At 36.3% G+C, this 16,522-nt stretch overlaps 1 protein-coding gene across 1 annotated transcript; it reads right to left on the bottom strand.

The window, feature by feature from the left end:
- Nucleotides 1-9,311: 9,311 nt before the first annotated feature.
- LOC113355885 (uncharacterized transporter C405.03c-like) lies at nucleotides 9,312-14,224 on the bottom strand. The gene is made up of 8 exons (XM_026598859.1): nucleotides 13,856-14,224; nucleotides 12,189-12,572; nucleotides 11,880-12,097; nucleotides 11,507-11,574; nucleotides 11,313-11,414; nucleotides 10,340-10,457; nucleotides 9,911-10,046; nucleotides 9,312-9,809 (listed from the first exon to the last, which is right to left on the bottom strand). Exons 1-8 carry the CDS (start codon nucleotides 13,934-13,936, stop codon nucleotides 9,747-9,749), a joined length of 1,170 nt encoding a protein of 389 aa, XP_026454644.1. The 5' UTR covers nucleotides 13,937-14,224; the 3' UTR covers nucleotides 9,312-9,746.
- Nucleotides 14,225-16,522: the final 2,298 nt, after the last annotated feature.

The raw sequence follows: 16,522 nt of genomic DNA, 5'->3' as shown, positions 1-16,522 counted from the left end.
GTTCATCTATGAGTGATTCTCCATGATACATGGTATCAGTTTAAAAGTTTATCCCACCAAAAATGGACCAGGATGTCCATGTTCCTTTTGTTATAGTTTTACTAAGGGCACGCCTAAAAGAAAATTCCTATACAGAAGATATCCGTCACTTTGTTATGATTTACGCCTTGAATGATTCAGCGTCTACTGGAACAATCTTGGAGATGAGACTGGCTGGCGTAAGAATTGCGAATTATTCAACTGAAAGGAATAATTTAGAGGAAGCAAATGAAGTGAAAATTAAATGTCTTTTAATAACATAGAACACCAAAACTTACATATTATCCATAAATACAATCTGATAATCACAAAATGATCAACTGATCACATCTAATAAAACAATAGACTAGCACCACCACCTTTTTTTTTTCAACTACGGAATCAGTACCAAACCTCCTACTTATCATTGGAGTTGGATTTAATTATAAACGAGAAATGTTGGAGTTTATAGGGAAGTAAGACATTGGAATCGGAGCTCCTCTTGATTTACTAGAAGATTTCATTTCTTCTTTTTTCTTCCCTTGTTGAGACTTCGTCGACTGGGTTTTCATGTTTTTTTCATGAGAATTTGAGATTTGAGCAGATGATGATGAACTAAAGCAGCCGAGAATGGAAAAGAAAGACATGATTTTTTTCAAGCTAAAATCTTAAAGTCTTGTAAAACTGGAGAGAGCTAGATGCATGTTGGTTTTTATTTTCTTTCTTACTTGAGTTAGAGGTATTTTTATAAGCACAAGTTCATGATGACGAGTTCTAAGAAATGCGCATAGACAGTGAAAGCTAGTTGATTAGTTGATCACAGGGGTAAGGAAAAGCAGCCACCTCAACCTTGGTGCGCAAGGAAAAATAATGTCTACTTCAATCACGAGTCGAGTCAACAGTCAAAGAGCTTTAATTTTATTATTATTTCTGTTTTGGTTGAATTGTTTCACTTCATAATTTCTTTGTCACCACGTATCAGCACTTCACCTTATAGACGTTTCTGTCTATTTACCCTCGTAAGATAGGTCATTTAACAGTGGGATGGAGAGAGTACTACTTAATCAATAAGCAGTCAAGATCCGTTGGGCTGATAACTTAACAATACCCCTTCAAACACAAATCCAGGCAATCTCTCTCTCTGAAAACACACAAGCTAACAAGTTCAAAAAACAAATTAAAGAACAATAGTATCCTCGGAACTAACTAGTAAGTTAAAAATTTCAATGGAATTCCATTCTTGAACTTGAAGACACTCTTGGAAGTGCTTGTAGCTCGTCATTAGCTCCAATCTATCATCTATATCTATTGTATATCCATCTCCGAAATGTAAATCTAGTTTTTCCAAAACTATTGCACGGTTGAGTGCAAGTTCCAGAAACTGAATTTCAGTGTCACGTCCTTCAAATCCTGCAATCCCTATAACCTTCAGGTGAGACAGAGTGCATACTGCTAACGAACTCACTTCACCTTCTTCCTCCTCTTCATTGGACTGCATTGACATTTACAGAAAATTATAGTTAAGCAAAAGTGAATTGCTTGGCTTTAACCATAATTGGATGATTAAGTTGTGGTGGACAGATTTTAAAACACATTTACAAATATATAAAATATGAGTTATTACCTCCGCCGATAAAAGAAAAATCTCTTCTACATAAGGAGAGGATTTGAGTAACCATATCAATGTTTCCACGCAGCGTCTGGCAAAATAAATTTCCAGCTCCAAATATCTCAAGTTAAGAAATTGAGGGGAATGCAACTCCATTACGCTGGGAACTTCTGACACAACCTTGTAAGCCAATTGAAAAAACATTCAGATGTCGTTGCACCTAGGCTACACTATGTACATGGCTAAAGAAGAATCAAGGTGTCAATATATTAAGAGATACATATATTTATATATGGTTAGGGAATATCTTAGTTAGGAAAGATATTATTTTGTGTAATGCTAGCCAATTTTATTTGGAGTTTTCTCCTATTTTGTTTTAGAGAAACCATTTTTGTACAGGAAATACTAAATCCTTCTAATTTTTAAAATCAGAAATTTGTGTTAAAGATTAACATCATGACTGTTATAGCTAATTTAGCGATCACAACCACTAATTCTGGTGGAAGATTTTTATCGTCGCAAAATCGATTGGGTCTTGCTAATACTCTTACGGATACCCAATGGGAACTATTGTAGAATTACTTAAAACTTCGAATAATGGTTCAAATGAGAAGCTTTCTAGTAAATGGGTACTTGGGGCTTCACGACATATGAAAGGAAGTAAAGAATTTTTATTTGAGACTCATAAAATAGGCTTTTCTTCCGTAAATCTTCCAAATGGCACATACTCTCATGCTTCGTGTGAAGGCACAGTGGTGTTTGGCAACAATATGAAATTATTCCGTGTTTTATTCGTTCCTGATCTCCACTGCAATTTGATTTCTTTAGCATGTCTAATTAAAGATTTAAGATGTATTGTCACTTTGACTGATAAGTTATGTGTGATACAGGACCGTAATACGAGGACGGTGATTGGTGTGGGTGAGGAACGAGACGGGGTCTATATCTTCCACAGTGGAACACTTATTACTGCAAATCGAGTATCTGCTGGAGAAGATTATTGTTTGTGGCATAGACGTTTAGGTCATACGTCTAATAAAGTTATTTCCTTACTTCGGGGTACGAATAAAGTTGATTGTCAGAAATTTATTAATGAACCGTGTGATATTTCCTTTAAAGCTAAACAAACTCGGACTACTTTTCCTATTAGCGAAAATAAAGATGATGACTTCTTCGATTTAATTCATCATGATTTGTGGGGTCCTTATCGTACTCCTTCTTCTTGTTGCGCACATTGTTTTCTTACCATTGTCGACGATTATTCTCGTTGTGTTTGGGTTTATTTGATGGCACATAAAACTGAGGTGGTGCAAAATTTTCAGAATTTCTGTGCTATGGCTAAGACGCAATTTGATAGGCAGGTTAAGAAGGTGCGCAGTGATAATGGTACGGAATTTCTTCCATTAATTCCATTCTTTAGTAAACATGGTATAGAATTTCAAACTTCATGTGTGGATGCGCCACAACAAAATGGGCGAGTTGAACGCAAATATCGTCATATATTGAATGTCGCGTGTGCTTTAAGATTTCAAGCCAATTTACCTCTTCGGTTTTGGGGAGAATGTATCTTAAGTGCTGCTTAAATTATTAATCGCACGCCTACTCCCTTGCTCAATGGGATAACTCCATATGAATTCTTACATAGAAAGCCTCTTATTTATAATCTTATTCGGGTATTTTGATGTTTGTGCTATGCAAGTGTTGTGCCTCGTAATCATAATAAGTTTAATCCACGAAGTCGGAAATGTATTTTTGTTGGTTATCCTTACGGAAAAAAGGAATGTCGATTGTTTGATTTGGAAACGAAACAATTTTTTGTTTCCCGTGATGTAGTTTTTTTTGAAAACAAATTTCCTCGCACAATTGTTTCTTCCGAGAAAAATAATGAAGAGTACCAAGTTGGGTTGGATGATATGGGGATTTCTGCAGAACAACAGATGACAGATGCACAGGATGTGTGTGGTGATAATAATTCTCAAGCAACTGGATCTGCAAGTGTACAGGCCCTGTCAGGAAGTGACAGATTTTGTCAGGAGGTAACAATACCGGTACCAGGAAATCAATACGTGTCAGGTGGTGACAATGGTCAAGACGTTCCAACTATTCAGAACTTGTCATGAGGTGAAAGAAGACGAACGGTCACTGGCGTGCATGAAGCGACCAGTTCTAAAAGAACTCGAACAGTCTCCGGAATTTCAGCAGCTGCAGGAGACAATCTTGTCTCATCTAATGATAATGGTTTAGGTGAAAGTTCATGTGGAAGTGACAGACAGCAACTGAGTAAGTCACCGAATGTGACAGAAAGGAGTTCAGGTGGGCCCTCAAATGCTGACTTATCGGCAGATTACTCGCAGGACATGACAGGGATTCATGTGTCAGCAGGTAATTTACAGATATCGTCAGGAGAAAGCTTTGTGAATGAGTCACAAAACGTGGCAGATACCCACGTGACGGAGAAGAGTTTAGGTTCAGAGACTATCGTCTCTTCTGAAGATACTTTGAACCTGTCAGCAGGTGCTTCACCTGGTAATATTCGAACTTCTAATAACATATTTTCTAAAGATTCTTTACCTACTACAGAAAGTCTGGTAGTTTCCGGGGACATTTCTGATACTGATGTTAGGCGAAGTACTCGGCCCCGGGTTCCTAATTGTCGGTTAAGAGATTATGTATGTAATTCCGTGGAAATAATAGACCCCGGCTCCTCCACTCCTCAGGTACGTCTTATCCTATAATTAATTATGTGTTTTGTGCAAATTTTTCTGCTAATCATACTCGTTTTTTGGCGGCGATTATCACTTTTAAAGAACCTACAAGTTATGCTGAAGTCGTTCGTCTTCTTGTTTGGCGTGTAGCTATGTCTATGGAAATTAGTGCTCTTGATAAGAATGGCACGTTATCTGTTACGGATCTTCCCCCAGGGAAGAAGGCTATTGGTTGTAAATGGGTTTACAAAATTAAATATAATTCTGATGGTACTGTCGAGCGGTATAAAGCTCGCTTGGTTGTCCTTGGTAATAGACAAGTTTAAGGTGTGGATTATCATGAAACATTTGCTCCCGTAGCTATAATGATTTCAGTTAGAACATTTTTAGCAGTTGCAGTTGCTCGTGATTGGGAGTTACATCAAATGGATGTTCACAATGTTTTTCTGCATGGGGATCTTGATGAGGAAGTATATATGCAACTTCCTCCAGGGTATTCGACTAATTCTCCTGGTAAAGTGTGTCGCTTCCATAAGTCTCTGTATGGTCTTCGTCAAGCTCCTCGTAATTGGTTTGCTAAGCTTGCAGGTGCTCTTAAGATTTTTGGATTTGTACAGTCTTATGTTGATTATTCTTTATTTACCCTACGACGAGGTGAGAATTCTATTAATGTACTTGTCTATGTGGATGATTTAATTATTGTTGGGAACAATTTCGCTGCTATTACTTCTTTTAAAGCATATTTAAGCCGTTGTTTTCATATGAAAGATCTGGGTCATCTCAAGTATTTTCTTGGTATTGAAATATCTCAAGGAACCGATGGTTTGTTTTTATCTCAACGAAAATACACCTTGGATATTCTGTCTGAGACTGGGCTTCTTTGACCCCAAACCAGCTTCTTCACCCATTGATCAACATCATCGTTTGGCTCTTGATGATGGACCCCTATATTCAGATTCATCCCAATATCGTCGGCTTATTGGACGCTTGATTTATTTGACTATTACACGTCCTGAATTGTGTTACTCGGTGCATATATTGGCTCAATTTATGCAGTCTCCTCGGGTGTCTCATTGGGAAGCTGCTCTCCGAGTTCTTCGTTATCTAAAGGGCCATCCTGGTCAAGGGATTGTTTTACGCAAGGATAGTGCTCTTCAACTTACTGCTTATTGTGATTTTGATTGGGCCTCTTGTCCTCTTAGTCGTCGTCCGCTTACTGTTTACTTTATTTTTTTTGGGAGGCTCACCTATATCTTGGAAGACAAAGAAGCAACACACAGTATCTCGTTCTTCTGCTGAGGCCGAGTACCGTTCCATGGCTCATACCTGTAGTGAACTCACGTGGCTAAAGGCATTATTGAAATCTCTAGGTGTGTTTCACTCTCAGCCTATGCGCCTTCATTGTGATGGTCAATCCGCACTTCATATTGCTGCTAAGCCTGTTTTTCATGAACGCACCAAACGTATTGAGATTGATTGTCATTATTTACGCGATCAAGTTCAGTCTGGCATTATTATTACTTCTCATGTTCGCACAACCGCTCAGCTTGCAGACATTTTCACGAAAGCTCTTGGTCGTCCTCAGTTTGAGCTACTTCTTCACAAGTTGGGCATTCGTGATCTCCATACTCCAACTTGAGGGGGAGTATTAAGAGATACGTGTATATATATATTGTACATATGGTTAGGGAATATCTTAGTTAGGAAAGATATCATTTTGTGTAATGCTAGCAAATTTTATTTGGAGTTTTCTCCTATTTTGGTTTAGAGAAACCATTTTTGTAATATCAAGCTTTTCATAATAAGAAAGCCTTCGGATTTCTCTACCTTGTCGTTTCAAAATATGAAGTTTAATATGCTGCATTACAAATTTGCAACTAGGCAATCTCTAAAGCATTTGAGGTAGCCCTGAGAACTAATTACATGAAAATGATTTTTCCATCACTTGATGAGGTGAATATTTCTAAGTAGAATAGATAATGCTGAAAACAAATGAAAATTGAAAAGTAATCAATACATCTAATGTTGACGAAACGGAAAAAAATAAAATAAACACCAATACATCCGTACCTGAAGGAAATCAGCAGGCGTCAGTGTTAGTTGTTTCACATTTTTAAGCCCAGACAAAAAATTTACCATGCGCTCGGGGAAGTGCTCATTTTCAAATCCGTCACCAGCAGTTTCTCCTTCGTTCATCATATGGATATCAGCAGTTATTAGAGATGAAAAGTTCTCAACAGAATACTCCTATACCATATAGTCTTGACAAATAAAAGAAGTGAGACTCGGAGTACATAACCTGATAAGAGAGGCCATAAAACTTGTGCTAGTGACAGTGTTAATCATCTCCAAGTGCTTTAATTGATGGCACTCGACGTTGACACCCGGATCTTCTATTACCCACATGTCCATTATTTCAAGCGAACTAAGAACTGGGCAACTTGATAGGAGTTTATTAACCCACTCTACACCATCACTAGTAAACGAACGAAGAATTAAGGATTTGAGACGGGGTAACCAAATTGAATAAGGAAGAAAAATCTTTGAGTCTAACTCACATTTAAAATCAAAGGTTAATTCCGTTAATGATTGAGAAAGAAAAATATGATGAGGCAGCTTCAAAGTCAAACGAATGTTATTTCTGATCTTTAAACGCAATACTTGAACATTGCGACTTATAGCATGAAGGATCCATTCAGTGAAATATGTTGCTATGTCATCAGATTTGTTAAGCCAGTAGAGAGAAAACTCCTTTATGTCGGAGGTGTCTCTAAGTTGGAGTACCTTATTAACAAATCCTATGAAAGAAGGAAGCACCTCTCTAGTTTCAGAATCTATGGAAGTACGAGTGTCTAACTTAAGAACGGACATAGATTTCCACATAGACCTCCATGCTGTGGACAAAATGCTGGCTTGCACCACAGTTCTCATGTCTGACATATCAAGGATCATCATAAGTAAAACATCTGGTAAGATACTGAGTCTGTCTTCGTTCTTACAAATCTGAGACTTTCTTGTTCGCTCCATGTTCGATGAGTAACCTAATATAAAATTAGAAATATGAAAGAAAGAATAAATGAATGCAAACAATCACCCAAAGATAAACTACCTTTACCTAGGGTATTAAACTGGATATGTATACTGTAAATCATCCAGTCACTAAATTTTCAGTTGTACAAAGATCTTTATGATTAAGACGACATATGCATGGAATAAGACTTATCGATTAATCTTTTCGGGGTAAAAAAAAATGTAAAAAGGAATATAAAAAAAAAAAAAAAAAAAAAAAAAAAAAAAAAAAAAAAGTGGAACTGCTAGATTCAAAATGAAAAATACAAAAAGTTTAAATAAATTTGAAAAATACCTGGGATAAGCTTCAAATCTTTGATAGCTTTGGATGACAAGGGTTTGTAGATCCACCAGAGTGTTTTGTGAGGATTTAATGACGACTTTAGTACTGGGAGTTCTTCGTGTTGTCTGACTTGCTAGTTGTTTCAGTTTATCAAGAAGATAAAAAAGATTAGGGTTTGATATAGTCGTGAGTTTATGACTCCTATTTGTTAGGAGTTGTGGGATATACGCTCGTATTATTAGGGAAGTGGGTTATTAATATATTTACTACCCTTAGGAACTCATTAGGAAACTATTATAGAAAAATGTTAATCTTTTAACTTTTCAAAAAGCCAGTTGCCAAAACACACTTAAAACAGAATTTGAAAACTTTGCTCCATGCATGCCTTCCCATGTAATTAAACAACCCACACGCATACTTCAGTAGTTTCGTACCCAAAAGAGTTGAAAGGCTCATTTGTTTTTTGTTTTTGTTTTTTTTTGGAGAAGAAATTTTATTAAGTGTACCATTTAAGAAATCTTTACCTGCTTTTACATTCTCGTCCATTTAAACCGTATAAAATTTTATGTCTTTTTCACCCAGGAATTGTCGTTATTGGACTATTTGACCAGTGATGATAGAATGTGGAAGGACCTAAAAAGTACAAACTGCAAATACAATCTGATAATCCTAAAAGTAATTAAATGATCGCTATACAATACATGTTTCAGAAAAAATAAAAAAAATACATACATACACTATATTCACTAGACTTACACCACCCTCTTAAACTACAACTTTCGAAACTCTTGCTCATATGCATATTTGAAAATATGGTATTGGTTATACCCCGTAGAATTCTACATCTATTGATCCCAAATAGCAATATATCCAAACCATGATTACAAACGAGAAACGTTGGAGTTTATTGGGAAGTAAGACACAAGAATTGGAGCTCCTCTTGATTTAGATTTCACTTCTTTTTTCTCCTCTTCTTGAGATTTCTTGGACTGTATTTTGGTTTTCGAGTTTTCATGAGAATCTGAAATTTGAGCAGATGATGAACTAAAGCAGCTGGAAAAGAAAGACATGATTATTGTTAGCTAAAATCTAAAGGTCTTGTAAGCTAGATGGCGGTTTTTATTTTCTCTCTACATGAATGGACTATTTATAAGCACAATTTCAGGATGGTGAATACCGTGGTTGGAATGTATGGTCCATATTTTCTGTTACTTTCTAAGAAACTACCACTTGAGTGGTGGGCAAGGAAAAGCACATACCCCAACCTTGGTGAGCAAGGAAAAACAATGTCTACCCCAGTCATGAATCTTAAATAGAGTCAACCGTCAACATATTTATGATTATAGTATAGAGATTGTTCTCTTCTCTTTTTGTTTTGGGAAAATTGGGGATATTGCCCTAAAATAGATTGTCAGGATTCCAATTTTCGGAAAAATTCCGCAACCGTCCAAAATCCCATCCAAAATTGTTAAGCAGTCAACCTGCTTTGCCAGACTGTCCATTCTTACTAGAAGAGGCCAGAATGCAGCGAGAACATCTCAGTGAATAAGCCATGATATACTAGATTTATGCAAGTTCGCACCCTTGTGACAAAAATGCATGTACATATAAAATTTGGAGAAAAAAAGAAAGAAATGAACTGAACTCCATTAATAACCATAGTTTGTACAGTGTTGATTAGCCAAAAAAGTGGAAACAACATTACTGGTACAAAAATTAAATCTGCCATTACAATAAAAAATGACAGCCCCATGATTCCCATTATCTGTTCAACTCAGCGTGCTCTGCGAGGAATTTTCCAAGGGGGAGAAGAAAAAAGACTTCAATCTTCATACTCTCCTTTGCACATTCATATACTTCTCTTTCTTGTTTGCTTTTTCTTTCTATATAAAGTATTGACTCATTGGAAATCACTAAAACTAAATTGATGGACACGTCAAAGCAAATAAAAGAATGGTAATCTATATTCAACATTATCATCAAACAAGAAAACCGATGGTAATCTAGAAACAATATGCAAAAGAAAGAAAAAAAAAATATTTGTGAAGGGTTTCGACTAATGTTACAACCCCAATTTTTTTGAAAACCAATCAGAAAGATTGGCTATAACAAATCCAGCAAAAACCTGCACGACCACATCAATAAGGATTAAGCCTTGACAAATAATATTTGCCTTATGCACTTAGTACACAACATAGCATATTTCACAAGCGAAGATGTCAATACCTGAAGTGAGCCAAGTATATAGATTGCTGAATAGTGTCTGCCGTGAATTACCATATCAGCCACCATTGCAAGAGGTATCGTTAGCGACATGCCTAAGGTGGCAACCAATGGCGTCGTCCAAACAACACAGAGAGCCCTGGAAGATACATAAGCTGCTGAGTAATAGAATAAAACTTGAATGGGGGCTAATTAGGTGCAAAAACTTTTCGGAATCGCAGATTGCAACTCAGTAGAAGACGATAATTTTTTCATTTCAAGATACTGCAACGTATTTGATACAGTTTTCTTGTTTTCTATACAGTTGCAACACTAATACTCCATTAAAGTATTGCTGCTTGGTAATTCTAAAACAACAGAGTTGTCTACTTACAATATATCAATTTGACTATTTGTATGCATGTATTGAAAAAGAATGTTTCAGTTACATACCAGAAGTAATCTGAGAGGACACTGCCAATAAAGCCATTAGCAAGAACAACCTCGTCCATTTTAAGGGAATGAGGGACGGTGAACTTCGGTTCAATCCCCAATGCAGTCAAAGGCCATACTGTTTACAAGAAATAAAAAATATGACGGAAATGGAAAATATATTGCATTTACGTAAGAGGGCTTACAGCTCATTCTCAGTTCTCACATGTTAATTTCACTAGTTAGTTTAGTTAGCATTTAAAGTTGAAGACTTCAAATTTAGTCAATCAGGATAAGAATAATGCAGAATACATTATAAAACAGCAGAACACAACACTAACTTGCGTTAGTCAGAGCAGAATAGCCATGTAACCAGTAAAGGTTGATTAATACATCAGCATAATAGAAAATCACAATGAAATGTACAGGATCGAGATCTCAAGCTTACCACACATAACCTGAGATCAAGATAGACAATCTAACCTCCATCCATGGCTAGTTGACGTGTCAATGATCAAGGAGAAAACTCCATTTTGTTTTCCAACCAAGAACCAAAATAACCGCACATAATGGAATAGTAAAGGACTTTTAAGGGTGCATCTGACGGAAGTTACATATACTAAGATAGTCCTTTTCTATTTAGCAAATACGAGACCTATTTAATAACATTGTATAGGTCCATACAGGCCATATCCTTATATTCTCCAAATTATACTGGTGAACATCAGTGCGTGTGTGCGTGAGAGGTAGTTCACATATATGCTAACCCTTCTGAAGGAGAAGGGGATGGAAAGTAGAAGACGGTGTTCTCCTAGATAACTGAAATAATCACCTAGCCATGAATAAATAGTAGAGTCACCTGTCATGATTTCGGATCATATGAGATAAAAAATTAGAGCTCTAGATCTTAAACATATGTGGTTTACACAACAACCTACAATGTTTTTAACTATTGACAGAAGATAAAAAGGCTTAGCTACAAGTTGAGCCTTACCGAGCCACCAAAGGGCAACAAGCGTGAAGAGCCCAACATACCCAAATAGTTTCTGCACATCAACCCTTTCTCCTTCTTCTCCGCAAAACTTTTTCAGAAGGACTACAAAAATTTTGTAAATGATATACATAATAAACACGATGCTTCAAAAAGGAGATAAATACATAAACCAAAAATGAAGAAAAAATGCCAACCGGTGAATAGTCCATAGGACACAGCAGAAAGCAAACCAAAAAGATCTCCCATGAGCGAACGTTTCCCACTGCAAACAAAGATGAAGATCAACGTCAAATTTATGATGATTAAATATAAGCTAATTGAGCGACATATTTTACTTTATTTTAATGAACAAGATAATTTTTAGACCCTGCTGTGGGTCCAACCATCCAGGTCTGAATACTTGTGCAGCCGTACACAGCACCCAATTTTTGGTTTCAAACAAGACTAGGGTATTCAAGTAACGAATTGTTTTTGGCCAATTACAGCTACCCACGATTCCTTTATTATTTAAGTAAAGGGAATTCAAATATTTTTCATGTTTGTAAGCGCCAAGGAATGTACACTTACGTGGAAGAGCTTATCTCTGTTTCATCTGTTGCCCAGGTCTTTCCCAAAGTTGTCATTGCCACACCAGCCATACTGACAAATACAGCAACTACTTTCGCCATATTTAGTGAGTCTTGTCCCATAAAGGCACCAATAAACAGCGTAAACAGTCCTGAAGTCGATGACAACACCGTTGTGCTTGCAACACTTGTACGTGCAAGTGCAGCATTAGATAAATACTGCATACAATAAAAGATCATTCATAACTCATAACTACTTGTATAGGAAAAAGCAGGAAATTCTGATATAATGACCATCGAAGTATCTCACCTCTGTTACGAACCAGATAGGTGCAATGAAAAAGCCATATTTTGCAATTTCTGTTGGAGTAAGCTCTTTGTCTTTCTTCAGAATACTTGGATCCTCTTTTTGTGAAGAAACTAATGGACGTTCCTCTTCCTGGATAGAAAGGTTTATGTCACTATCCTTTCTAGATAAAGAACTCTGAAGTTCTATTTCGAAGGATTTCTGTGTCCCATTGAGACCAGCAGAGATCTTCGCAAAAATTTCTGCCTCACTACCATTTTTAGAGGAGCGCTTTCTCAATAAGTGATATATCCAATCCTTAATAAATGATATAGGGAGGTAAACCACCATAAGAGAGGCTCCTAGATATGTCACAGCAAATGGTTGTTTATAGTCTTCATAGATACCCTGTTGAATACACGATAGTCAGACGAAATATGGGTATAACCATATCACACACATACACAAATACATATACCACCCTGCATTTACTTGTCATGTGAAAAGGAAACAACCACATAGAAAACATACTCTAATTACTTTGCTGTGGAAAGAGTAGAAAACAATATTAGCCTATTTCTACAACAATAGAGAAGCTGACTTTATTAACCCATTTGAAGTTCTTAGTTAAAGCAACTAAACTACTAGAAACTCAAAAAAGAAAATCTACATACTGCTAAAGTCCCATTACCGAAATCTAATAGCAAGAAACAACCTCGCACACACGCACACGTACAACTACATTGTGTCGCAAACTTCACCGCACTCTACCTAAATAAGTTCTCAAACCCATGTTTTTCGTTTTCCCTGATTAATACCAAGTTCCAGTACCCTCACCTAATGTCAGCATTCACTTGATTCTAATGAGTTTCGATAGGAAGAACAAAACAGAAAACATAAATAACCAGTTTTTAACACGTAAAATCTGACTTCATCAATTAAAAAGAATTAAGCTTCATATACTATCCATTAGTCCTTAAAATTCAAACCCTTAAAATTGAGACCTTATATTTACTTGTCATGTTTAATAAGAAAAAATCATGTATCAGTAACTTTGTTGTGAAACAGTAGAAGATGATATAGCTTATATCTACAATCAATAGAGAAAGCTGACATTATTAACAGTAAACAGTAGGCCTAAAGTTCCATTGCCGCAAATCTAATAGGAAAAAACAACCTTGGCACCTTGCACACGCGCGCGCGCACACACCACTACATTGTATGGCAAAATACCACCACGAACCATTACCAGTTATCCAAATAGCTTATGGAACAGTAAATAAGTTCCCAAACCCATGTTTTTCTTTGCTAAATTACTTCTATTTTGAGTTCTAGTACAGCGTTTAGTATTTACCATCCTAAGGATCGTCATTTGCTTAATTCTCAATAAGCAGAGAAAATTCAAGTAATATCTTTCAATAAAAAGCCAGTTTGAACACCTAAAATCGACTTAATCAAATTCAAAAGAATTAAGCATCACATACTATCCATTAATCCTCAAAATTCAAACCCTTTATTGAATTGATCCCCTAGAATCATATTCTAATCATACTAACCTCAATTACAACCCATATAATCACCACACATAAGGTTTCGCTTTCTCTACCTAATCACCTCAAAATCAAAATCAAAATTTTCAACCTATCCAATAAACAAGAAGAAGGTGAATGTGGAAGGAAAGAAGTACTAACCTGAGTAACTTCAGCAGACAAAACCCATATAATAACAACAGTTACAATCAAACTCAATCCTGCTCTATATTTCCACCCCATCACAAGAATGAAAATTCAGAGATCTGTGTATTTCTCTTTCAGATCTTCATTCTCTTCTTCCTCACAAAAATCCCCAATCTCCAAAAATAAATAAATAAAAAGAAGATCTTTGAGATTGTAAAAACCTTAATAATGGTTTGTTCTGATAGAAATAATGTTAATTAATGATGTTTTAATAATGGGGCGTTACTGTTACGAAATCTTCTTCTTACTTTGCTTAGGTTTTCTTCAACCTCTTGTTTCTTTCTCTCTTCTGGTTTCTTTTCAGTTGTTCTTTCATCATCACTCTGTCTTCCCATCCTATGTCATCTGAATCATTAAATCAAAAATTGATTGGCAATAATCTAACGGTTATTAATTTACAGAACATTTTCCATAAAAGGAAATTTATGTACAGCGAATAACTTACAAATCTAGAAGAATCGCAAGAGAATGGACGTTGACATTGACTGAAGTCAACGATTGTTTGTGTTCTTAGGTAAAAATAATCCATTGCCATAGTTTAATTTTTGTGATAGGATAAAATATCCTGGCTAAATTGGGGCCTATGCCACTTAATTGGGGCTTATGGATTTCCTCATCCACCCAATAGAAAATGATAAGTGGTGTCTAAAGATTGTAAAAATACTAAATTAACTCTTAAGAAAACCTTAATTATTATAACACAAATACAAATATTGAATCATAACTTAATTAACAAATTCTAATCAATCAAAATTCATTTTATTTATCAATTTCCATCAAAATTAAAACTAAATCCTAATCAATCACAAACAACAATTAAAATCTAATTTGCTTTTGTTAAAAAAACGAAAACTCAAAAACAGACAATTCAAGTGATTGAGTTAAATCCCTTTAAACCATCCATCTAAGAGATACTTTACAATGATTTACCTCTAAATCTTTAAAACTCACTCATCAAGCTTTCTGATAACCCGCCCAGAATCGGTTTATATGTTCACCATAGTACTTCGATTCTGCCTTTAATCGGTTTTTAATGTAAACCTTAATAACCCGATTCTGGGTTGATGTGATGAACATCTACTACAATCGGGTTACATTAGTACACACATTAATCGATTTTGGCTTCTTGTTCGGATCATTTTGGACCAGATGTACTCCGATTGTGTAGTTGAAAATCTCTGTATACCAACAATCGGACTACATTATCGTCAGTATTAACCGAATGTGAAAAAGCGGCAGCAAACTACCTCCAGAATCGGACTTTATAAACATTTTAGAAGTCCGATTCTGTTACAAATTTCATGAGTCCAAGTTACCGAAAAAAATAAAACCACTTTCATTCATTAAGCTTGGTTCAAGTTTGCAAATATGCAATATAAGAAAGCGACAAAATATAAGCATTCGATAGATCAAGTTTTCAACATAAGGAAAATACTCATTCCAACAAATGGAGACCATCGAATTGATCCAGCTTGATCAATTCCTCCCATCACCTCATGTTGGCATCGTATTTTTTTAGCCACTCCTTGGTGACCTCAGTGACCTTGTTAAACTTATCTACTGGTGGTAATGGACAATCATCATGTACTCTAAGACCGATATAATGTATGTTGTTATGGTTGAATAAAACAATTCTCCGATCCTTAAGCGATTCATCCCAAATGGTGTATTTTGGTGCATATGTATAACATGATCCTTGCCAAATAGATGAACAACGCAACTCCACGTTTCCGCCAATAGATGACCACATAGAGGCATTTGCATACAATGCTTTCGGGTAATTATTTTATTCCCCTTTGGCCCTTGTACTCTAGCAAACATTTTTTCAAAAATCACTTCTTTGTCTTATCTTGTTTTTCCTTCCTTCATCATCGATATGTAAAAACCCTTTTCTTCTTGTAGGCGCAAGGCCATCATCTTTCTAAAGTAGCGATATTGGGTTAGGTTCTTATCGTCCGCCAAACTTATATGGCCTATTTGTTCCGATGCAACGTGATCACCGCAATTCCCATCCGCATCCATGTCGTCGGTAGATAACACATAGGGATTAATGATTTCAGGAAGTTTAGAGTAATACTCCTTGAATATGGTGTAACACGTTCGATGGGGTCTACCTCGTTCATTCCTAGGCATGCTTCCATCACCAAGAGCGGCCCTTAGAGTCACCATAGAACCCTTTTGTCTTTCTTCTCTCTTGCATGCACGTAACCTTGATACTCGTGTTGTGCTCGCTTGACTCTCTTGAGAAGGAGCGATTGGATATTCATGTTGCGAAGGAGCGATTGGATCCTCATGTTGCGAAGGAGCGTTTGTCCCGCTTTCTCCCTTCTTTGGTCGACCCCTTTTACTTTTAGCCGGTGTCTCTTCATTCTCAATGTGTGAAGGAACGTTTGAAACATTTGTCTTATCTTGTGCGCTACTTGTTCCGCTTTCTGCCATCTTCGGTCGACCCCTTTTCTTTTGAACCTTTGCATCTTCATATTTAGCGTCTTCCTTCTCATGTCGACAAAGGATTTTTTTTATGACTCAACAAAGGTGTTTTTCGGTACTCATTGCAACCTTAAACTCGTACCTTTCTTGCTCCCTATCCATGTTGTAAGGTGGTCTACCCGTCGGCGGTAG

The sequence above is a fragment of the Papaver somniferum genome, chromosome 3 (assembly GCF_003573695.1).
Source record: "Papaver somniferum cultivar HN1 chromosome 3, ASM357369v1, whole genome shotgun sequence".
NCBI lineage: Eukaryota > Viridiplantae > Streptophyta > Magnoliopsida > Ranunculales > Papaveraceae > Papaver > Papaver somniferum.
This window is presented reverse-complemented; position numbering and strand designations above follow the sequence as displayed.

Coding starts and splice junctions, on each gene's coding strand:
- LOC113355885 (XM_026598859.1), bottom strand. CDS start 13,936: ATGGGGTGGAAATATAGAGCAGGATTGAGTTTGATTGTAACTGTTGTT. Junction 12,573..13,855: donor TGTCTGCTGAAGTTACTCAG/GTTAGTACTTCT, acceptor TGTATTCAACAG/GGTATCTATGAAGACTATAA. Junction 12,098..12,188: donor CTATCTGGTTCGTAACAGAG/GTGAGATACTTC, acceptor TATTGTATGCAG/TATTTATCTAATGCTGCACT.